Below are 10,479 nucleotides of genomic sequence, written 5' to 3'. Positions count from 1 at the left end.
AAGTCAGAACAACAACTTCACAACTCGGGAAATTGGACCATCGACAAGCACCTGAATGCAGCATATTAAACAAGGATATGGACTCACTTAACAGCCAATGGGAGGCAATCACATGATCCAGATACTGTAAAGAACATAATAGGTGAAATAATTTGACAATAATGAAAATATAATGAAAAGAAATAACAAAATCAACTTGAAATTAAGTTCACACAGATACTATTACTTCTACATACTGTAGGAGATGGGTATCCTTATGTAGGCCTAGGTTTTATACAGAAAAAAAATATTTACAGAAAACATGTTAAGTCAATATCTTGATTGAGACCAGTATACTGTAATGCAGATGGATCCAAAAAGCTTACCTTTGGTTAAGTGTCCGTATTCTATCACCCCACTGACCAAAGGTTCAATGTGCTCAATGCCCTCTATTAAAGCATTATGGAACGAGAAGCAGTGGGATGTCATGGATCGCCACGGCTAGCAGGAGTGGTTAGGCATGACGAGCAGCGGCTACTAATAATAATAAGCTTTAAAAGAGGTGGATTGATATTAAAAGATGTGCGAACATTCCATTTTAGCGTGGGGCCATCATGGTTATCGCCACGCCTGGAATGCAAACTGACAAATTAATACTAATTGTTATGCGGTCGCAGCCGTGGGTTACAGAGTATTTTACCACGGCTGCTAGCCAATCAGAATCAAGAATCCAAACTCTCCGTTGTAGAATATGCAATAAAGAATCATAAGCATTGTGAAATTTGCTGTCTAGCCATAGGGTAATCGTGATTCCTAATTCTAATGGGATATTTATGCCATACATATATCATGTGATGTAAAGATGAGAGTGCAATAACCAGAGCAAATATACACATGAAACCTTTTGTGTAAAAAAGATAAGATGTATGCATTATATAACATTAAAATACATGTAGAGTAAATAAAAAAAACATTGTGAAAACCTAAAGCAAACAACTGAAAACGGGTTGTCCTCCACCCTTTGCATGTTCCTTTGTGGTAACAAGCCCCTGACTCTCACTGACTGGGACCTCCCTTCCCCCCCTACTCAATGTCCCCATCTAGTGGGCAAACAGGTCCATGCATCTGTATGGTCTTCAGTCCAATATAATGGATGTTGAAATACAGACATATCTAGGGCTACTACTACAGACTTATCTAGGGCTACTAAACACTTCAAGCTCTGCTCTCTGCAGATGTACAGTAGAATGGCTTCTAGAGTAATATTGTACTATACTGAGACACCAAGCTCAGTTTTTAATCAAAATGTACTTATATATATATGGAAAAATGAATTGAAAAGGTGCCCCTTTTGTGGTGGATGCTGGTACTACGTTGGACTAAATGTTGAAATACAGACATATCTAGCGCTACTAAACACCTCAAGCTCTGCTTTCTATGGATGTAGAAAGTACATGCTTTCCTGAGTAAACTTGCACTAGACTATACTGAGAGTATAGTTTTTATGTAAAAATTAAAATGTACTTGTCAATGGAAAAATAAATTGAAAAGCCGCCCCTTTTGTGGTGGATTGTGGTACTATGGGGGGACTGACTGATGCCATCACATCGGCTATTTTGAAGTCCCCCCCCTTCGGCTGTCACCGGGTGGGGGACAAAAACATATTTACCCTGAACTACTACTGTATGCATATTGAATGTGACACATGGTTTAACACATAATTCATAATGGGTAATGACAATTACCTTATTCCATACCCTAAATCCAGTGTCACCACCACAATTTTACATGGTGAACGATGACCCGTTGTTATTGTTGGAGCCCTCTGTAGACCTCCGGCCTGTGATGTAGAGGTCAGAGGTCATGTTTGAGGAGCGACCCGAGTAGATGTATTTCTTCCCCAGGCACCACAGGTCCTCCATAATCTTCCGGAAGTGGTTCCTGAAGTTCACGCCGACAAAGGCGTAGAGGAGGGGATTGAGGCAGCAGTGAAGATAGGCCAGACTCCTGGTGATGCTCAGAGCGGTGAGCTTCACCTTCTCCGCCTCACACTCCCGCTGCTTGGACAACCCTAACATGTGGAAGAGGAGAGCCACGTTGTAGGGAAGGTGGCACACGGTGAACACCACCACCACCGCCAGGACCACCCATATTGCTTTATTCCTCTGGACACTCTGCGCCCTAAGCAAGGTCCAGATGATGCTGGAGTAGCAGACCACCATGACCGCTAGAGGCAGGAGGAAGCCCATGGACACCTGCAGACTGGGGACCAGCACTATCATCAGCATAGCGGTCTCATTGTGGTTGAATCGCATCAGGCACCTGGTCGCCCCCTCCCCCAGCAGGTCAGCCTCCAGCTCACTGTAGATGACCGATGGGACCGTCAGAGCCAGAGCCAACCCCCAGATGGCCAAGCAGATGAGGCGGCTGTAGATCAGGGTCCGAGAGCGAGCGCCAAAAGAACGCCTAGCCTGGACGATAGCCACGTAGCGGTCACCGCTAATGCAGGCCAGCAGTAGCATGCTACTGTAGAGGTTGATGCTGTAGGATCCCCCTAGCAACTTACAGGCTAGGTTACCCATGCTCCATTCATGCTGCTCGTTGTATATGATGAGTGGAAGGGCCACAACAAAGAGCAGGTCTGACACGGACACGTTTAAGAGGTAGACATCCGTCATGGTCTTGGCTCGCTTGTAGAAGGCATACGTGACGATCACCAGCACGTTGCCGAACAGACCGAAGGCGCAGATCAAAGAATGGATGTAGGTTTGAATTGTGATTTCTATTGATCGGTCGGCATCAAATCGACACGGATTTTCGTTGTCATCGTAAGTGTAATTGTAATCGTAATCGTTGTAGTCTGTTTCATAATCACTGTATGCTTCAGAGGTCATCTTCATGTTTTGACTCTGTGGGAGAAAAAACAGAATGACTGAATAGTTTATACTTATACTGTAGTAACAGTACATGAGCCACTTTCTATATCTTGAGATGCAATTTGTAAGTAAGATTAACACATTTCATAATTGTTATGTAGCCTACTTGTGTGGTTTGCAGGGCCAGGGACAGTCACTCTTTAGCTAAATGGGTTCTCTTTCATTATCAGTAATTTTACTACTTTCATGTGGTTTCCTGTAAGTCTGTGATCGTTTTCAAAGGTTCATGATAAAGATGGAAACGTGTTGCTTGTCAGAGACATCTCTTGATCATACTGTGATGAAACCTAAATTTCTGAGAAAGAAAGTTTAGAGGAGAAGACATCCGTTTGACTGACCCATTTTCAGTTGGAGCTGAAGGCCAACTTGAACAAGTACTGTATTGTATGACATGCAGATATGTTGTACAGTAGGTGTTTTGAGCTTGTGTTTGATCCAAAGAACTGCACAACTACAGCAGATGCTTATCAACCCCATCACAAGCCCGGAACACTTGCACATTATAGAGTGCATCGCAGATGTGTGCACACTGATAAACAGTGGGATGTTTCTCAATGTGTCACGAAATGTCAACAAAGGTTGCTGGCTGCGAGAAGATACACAAACGCATAAGATGATAAGAGATAAGCACCTTGAGAATCAACTGTCCTTTCACTTCACTGTCTCAGATAATCTGTTGAATGTGGCTTTACGTCTCTTTGAACAGAATGATTGAATGAGGTAAGAGGAAGAGTGGTAAATAATGATACAGCAGGCCTATTGCATTTACACAGATCAAGGGAAGGTAGTAATGGTCTCTTTCTTTAAATCTAATTTAACATTTAAATGTATTCCTGTTCTTTTATAGTTTGTTCACTGTACAAATGTACTTTCACAATGTGGTTCATAATGTGATCTGTGGCACATTGAAATTGTTAACTAGTTTCCTCAGAGAGAAATATATTCATAAGCCGTCTCTTGCAGCAACCAGACGACTTTCATGTTTTTAACGTATTATTTGATGCGTTAGCACAATCACATTTTTAAATAGAGCAGAAAAGAGTGCCATTTTCTATTATTCTTATTTTCATATGTAGCCATAAATATTATTTCACAGGCAGCATAACTTCGCAGATAATCCTGACCACATAGTGCATAAGAAATTTAGTCGAAAACACCAATATGACATGCTCATTTTTAGTAATGCAGTATCTTCCTGTATAAGAAGAGTTTGGTCTCAAATCCACATAATTTAAGCATACACTTGTTTTTACCTTATAGGGTATGATTGATTTTTGTGTGTTCTTTCTATGCCCTTCTCCCTACATATACTGTAAGTTTTTTGATGTAAAACCAATTAACCTCTGGGGGCAAATAGTTGAAGTTGATATATGATTTGAAGTTTACTGTACCTGTGAGTGACAAATCCTTGAAGTAGCACAAGACGCTGGAAACAAAATTCCTCCACTTACTAATTTTTTGCTGTTAGTATAAACTCTTGTTGAAGTACTCTGGAACTATAGCACCTATCTCTTCAGCCACTGAGATGCTGCTGATCTAGGAAGGGACCGAGAGTTCAATGTGATATTTGAAGTTACGAATGCCACAGACGTACTGGCCCTGCTATTGCGTAGAGCGCTGGAGCTCTTATCTGATCCTTTTTCTTTTCATCTCTCATTTGCATCTACTTCCTAAAAGGAATATGAACAATATTCAAATATGAACAAAAACTCACATACAGGTACAATAATACACATATAGTACCTTAAATAAAGGATGTCACACCATTTGTCCAGTCATTTTGCAACTTTGGGCATTAACCTCTTACAGTTTAGTGTTGTAGCACACTTTTGACTTTCACAGGAATCAGAATGTACAATACATACTAGGTCGTAGTGTGACCTTTTGGGATGTTTGCTTGAATGTATCTTTAATCATGTATGTATCTTTAATGATGTACCGTATGTCAGTGGACAGCCAGAGGATGTTCATGGACACAGTGTGTGTGGGTATCAGCAATATTATCTGTGAAGTTAGCTGAGAACTGACAGAGGCACTACTTTGTCCACTGACCTCCATTGTTATTGGCAGACATTGATACATGATACAGTACAACCACCAATATGCGGTTGCTCTGTAAGGGAAGTATTTACATGTAGTAACTGTAAATTACAGTAACTGTGTGGAGGTGGATTAGATTACATGTCCTCCTGTTCTTCTAAATGAATAGAACCAACCGGTTCAGCGGCTTAGACCTCTTGCTTCACAATAGGCACATACATTCTTACAATAACAACAAAAGTGTGCATGTGTGTGGTGTAAACATAAAACCTTGACGAATGGAGTAATAAATTGCTTTTTATTTTGTAATTGTCCACTGGTGCATTCAATGATAGTCCAGGAAATGTGTTTCATCACCATTGCTAATGATATACAGTGTACGCTTCTGGCAGTGATTTTCATGTGAATTCTGTCTTTAAGTTAGTCATCATTACTCCCGCTGATGCACTTTCTGGGTTGTTGCCCAAGTTTAATTTCAAACCAATTTACTGTATACTCGTAAAGCACTATTGTTTCCCTCATTTACAGTGTTGACGAGTTCACACAGATACACAAATAACAACAGAACAAATACAATATACAATAATAATAATAATAATTAAAAACAATTATAGGTCGAAGTACAAATGCCAAGAGCCAAGGATTTAAACTCTGTGACTGAAGGAAGGACCTCAAGCTTTAGAGTCTGTTGTAGAGTATAAGGAGCATCATGGACAAAAGCTGATCTACTAAGTTCAGAATGCACATGAAGAACCCTGAAAACAAGCCAATTGTTTGATCGGGTGTGGTAGGTACCAACGCTCCAGTCCAACAGAGACGAGATGTATGGTGGAAGTTTACCAATAATGGCTTTGAAAATAATCAAATACCAGTGATAGTTATGCCTTAAATAGAGAGGAGACCAGCCTACCTTATCATAAAGAACACAGTGGTGGGTGTCATAACTAGCACCCATAATAAATCTTAGGGTGGAATGGTAGACAGAGTCTAGGGTTTTCAGGGTAGTTACAGAAGCATGTCTATAGATTGTGTCACCATGTCTAATGGTGTTTCCTGCTGAACTGAACATAGGAAAGTTTGAACAGTTTCTGTACAGGAAGACAATTTTCTGCCGCAGCTTAGAGGCTAGACATGCATGCAAGCTGGAATCATAATCTTAGGCATTAGACATTTGGTGCTTTAACATCTGATTGATCTGAACAAGGTTCAGAAGAAGTTGGAGGGCCAAGACGACAAGAAGGTTGAACTTCTTCAGAGCATTGTCTGATAGTTTATAAACTCAATGGACCAAGGCCAGGCCATATCTTGAAGTTGCCATTGTATAGGTCTGCTGAGGCTGGGCGTAACCAGAACAACAAATTCGGGGGGCTGTAGAACCTTATATAATATATAATATCTATACTGACTAAACTAAATTAATGTGGCTGGCCACCATCACCAGGCGGCCCTTCTATGGCCTTATCAATTACTGTAGACAATAATTGTTGGCTCTACTAAACAGAACCAAAAAGCAACCATATGGGCCACCCCCACAGCTGTTTATGACCTCTTAAGGTTCCAACATCTTGGGAGCGTGGCCTCCAATCAACAGGTCAATGTTAGCCTCTATGCGGGGCATCAGCACCTTCGTCAGGTATGGCTATTTTGCCAAATCTCCTTCAGAGACAATGTGGTCCGGACCTACATGCATCTTCTCTTGAGTTAAGACTTCCGGAAGCCTATAGAAGGCATTGGTCTCCACACATGACACCTCCAAGCCTGTCAATGAATATGTGGGTATAAACTCTTCCTGTCCCATGGTTTGGAGAAGAAAATGGGTTTGTTTACCCGAAAGACCAAGCCTTTGCATAAGTTGTTCAGAACAGAATGTGGCTGTACTGCCAGGGTCCAGAAATGCATAGGTTTTTATCACTCTGTCTCCTTTGATGGACTTGACCTGGACTGGCAGGATAGACAGAAGGCAGCGATCATTTCCGGCCCCTGTATGACCACAGGTTTGAGAGGCAGTGGCGATGCGTGCCACTGACTCCTTGAAATGCTCTGTGTCTGCATTGGCCTGGACTCTCTCGTCAACATAAGGTATGTCTACATTGGTCGTCTCTCGTCAACATGAAGCACACTATGATGGTTTTGACCACAACTCCTGTAGGTCAAACGTCTTTCGCAATCTCGACTCATGTGCCTAGAATAAACAGCCTTCCTCCTTTAGAAAGATTGTTTTTTCCCAGTGCTTTTTCCTTCTAAACTGTTGACATTCCTCCAATGAGTGTCCTTGTGAACAACATGGACACATTGACTTCACCATAGAGCTATGATCTGTCCGGACCACCCTTTTTGCCTTTAAGTTCCCAGCTGAGTTTACAGGCGCAATGGTGGTAGCAAAGCTGTTCCCTTTAATTCTATTGCTTGGCTGTGACTTCATCATGTTGATGACCTTTGAACCATTTGTTCCTAGTGGTGCCTCCCGAATGTCGTCAAACAAAGGGTCTGATAGAATTGACATGTTTCTCGACAAATTCCACCAAGTCCTTGAACCAAGCTCTGCGTTCAGATGTTCCCATTATGCTATGTGCCACTGACCTCCATTGCTCTCTCAGCTTGAATGGAAGCTTGGACATGATTGCTCTCATGTTACTCGGCATGTCCAACTCCTGCATATAATGCAGGTTCTCCATCACGTTACAGCATGAACGCAGAAAAAGAGAATAGAACTGCATTGCATTTACATCCTCTGCCTTTATGAGAGGCCACGCCATGGCCTTTTCCATATATGCTGTGGCAACTTTATACTCATTGCCAAAATGTTGTTGCAGCAGCTGCTTTGCCTTAACATAGCCTTGGTCGGAGGGCATATGCTGGCAGCTTTGGACCATCTCCCTGGGCTGCCCTCTTGTGAATTGTTCTAAGTAATATAAACAATCACCTTGACTGACCTTCTCCTCCACTCCCTGCTCAAAAGCTCGCTTGAATTAAATGAATTAAAGAGGGTCATCATCAAATAAGGGAATATCTCTTATTGGTAATAACATGAAGTGTTGTTGTCGAACCAGTGCTGCTGTTATTTCATTTTTATGATGTCTGTCATTTGTCTGTCATGTTTTCTGGTCAAGCTTTTATTTCAAAGTCATGTTTGGCTCCTCTGGTTCACTTCCTGTTTTTGTTCACCCTTCTCTCACCATGTAGTGAACTACCTAGGGAACGGAGAAAATCTAGGGTACATGCACTGTTCCCTTAAAATCAAGGTGAATTGTGGGTAATAAATAGTGGACTATATAGGGAACGAAAATTCCGTGGAGAATTCGGACACTACAAACAAAATGGCTGACGCCCTATATACAGTAGTGCACTATATAGTGAATAGGGAGCGATTCCGAACACAGCTCATGTTCTGTCAAGTTCCTGCCTGTGTGATTATCTGCCCCGCCCTAATGTGGTTCACTTGTGTCGCGTTGTCTTCCCTCTGTGTAGCCTATATATACCCCACTTTCCCTCCCTCCTGTGCCAGATTGTCTTTGCAGGCCTTCCTGCCATTCCCTGTTTCCTAGTGTTACCTAGCATTGTTTTTGTGGTTCCTACCTGTTCTGCCGGCCTTGTGTCCACCCTGTGTTTTTTGTGGATTACTGTTGTCTGCCTCAAGTAAAGACTTTGAACTTTTACCTTGCCTCTGCCTGGTCCTGTGTCCCACATTTGAGTCTCACCACTGTACCCAGTCTTAACAATTTTGTTTTTCCATTATGGAACATATGTTCCCAGATTGAGGTTCCTCCGCTAACTGAACATTGATCAGGGGAGCCCCCAAAGTTGTGGTACATCATGGTGAATGTGCATCTGTGAACTAGTCCTCTGACCTAGCCCAGCCATTCCTTGATGACTGGCCTGCTGAGGTAGCATAGCTAAAGGTTGCGGCTTGCTAGTTGGCAGTGACCAGTCCTGACCCTGCTGTGCTGTGCCGTAATTTCCAGGCTTGTATTCCTTTGCCATTGGATTGAGATTGTTGGCTGTTGCCTCCTTTTTGCTGTTACTCAGTAAGATTTAATTCCATTGGATGGGCCAGAGATGATGGAGGCAGAGGCCAGAATTTGCAACCTGGCAGTGGAGGCAGCTAGCATAGCATCCAGGTCAAGTTTATCTTTTCTCCTTTAAAATAGCTGCATATGTTCCTCCAATGCATGCCTTTCCCTTAAAGCTGCAGCCTGAGCAAGCAGTGCATCCCTATCTGCTTCCTCCTTTATCCTTGCAGAGCTAGTAGAGCTACGAGCACTCCTGCTTGAGCGTTTGCTCCTAACATTTGAGGAACTGTCCCCTGGCTTGACATCATCATTACCCTTTTCATGACGGACCCTTGTTTCTTTTAATGACGAACCTCTTTTATCAACACATTCATCATCTTTGTTACCTTCAATTATTTGATCACATGATAACCAATTGTTTACCTCAGACAAGAAAGCACCATTGCATATCATTTTTGCTTTGAACCAAATATCGTGTTTATCCCTTTCAACCTAGGGTAACATACCCAGCACAGAATCCTGAACGCATTTTGCTTCGTCCAATAAGTCAACAAGACAACCCCGAGCACATATTATGCCTTCTCTATCACCTATTTCATTTCATTTCAAACCTTTATTTAAACTCGTAGGGCAATTGAGGTTTCCCTCATTTCCAATGCCGACGAGCTCACAAGCAAACACAAACATCAACAAAACATAAGCAATTTACAACAATAATACAATTAAGATCTAAAACAGTGACAAGTTGATGAACAAATGTCTAGAGCCATGGCTCTAAACTCTGTATCGGACACCAGCGAACCTGGACTAGACTATTGTAACCCCCCTCCCCTACAAATTATTTTATATTCAAATAAACTGGATGGACCGGTTTCCTAGCCCTGGATCGTGGGGAGGTGGGTAGCCTACGTTAGCGGGTGCTTTGCCATGACCGGCCATTCCACAGGTGTTGGATTGAATTCGCTAGCTCTAGCTTCAATGTCTGTTGGAGGAGAGAGTTCCAGGTATACGGAGCATCATAAGTGAATGCAGCCCGTCCAAGTTCTATATGAGAACGATCGAGGGACCTTAAAAACAAGATGATCATTCGATCGAGTCTGATGAGTGCCGACACTCCCAACCAGCAGAGATGACAAGTACAGTGGAAGTCTGCCAGCAATGCTTTTATAAATGAACATACAGTAGTTACACCTTGAGGACAGAGATGGCCAGCCAACTTTATCATAAATAATGCAATAGCGAGTGTCATAACTACAGTATCGCCTGTAATAAATCTCAGAGCCGAATGGTAAACAGTGTCGAGGGGTTTCAATGTTGTCACAGAGGTATGTCTATAAATGTCTATTTGCATAAGCCCCTTAATGTTTTCTCTTAACTTGGAGGCTTTATTTAACTTGGCTTTCCTATAATTTTGCAACCTTTCCAGCTTTAGTTCAAATGCCGTAGCAGTTAATGTTATAACACGTTTTTACTTTTCCTTTGGCGCGTCTGCACCTACTGTGCTCGTCTCAACT

The 10,479-nt window shown here is 42.2% G+C and overlaps 1 protein-coding gene across 1 annotated transcript; it reads right to left on the bottom strand.

Moving 5' to 3' along the window:
- Positions 1-1,763: 1,763 nt before the first annotated feature.
- On the bottom strand, positions 1,764-2,879 carry LOC311309228 (C-C chemokine receptor type 6-like; the record flags this gene model as incomplete). The annotated part of the gene is made up of 1 exon (XM_084438408.1): positions 1,764-2,879. The coding sequence occupies one exon, from the start codon at positions 2,877-2,879 to the stop codon at positions 1,764-1,766; it is 1,116 nt and encodes a 371-aa protein (XP_084294534.1).
- Positions 2,880-10,479: the final 7,600 nt, after the last annotated feature.

Source organism: Borostomias antarcticus (genome assembly GCF_949987555.1).
Source record: "Borostomias antarcticus genome assembly, chromosome: 5".
In the NCBI taxonomy this organism is placed as follows: domain Eukaryota; kingdom Metazoa; phylum Chordata; class Actinopteri; order Stomiiformes; family Stomiidae; genus Borostomias; species Borostomias antarcticus.
The sequence above is the reverse complement of the archived record's forward strand: the minus strand, read 5'-3'. Positions and strand labels throughout refer to the sequence as shown.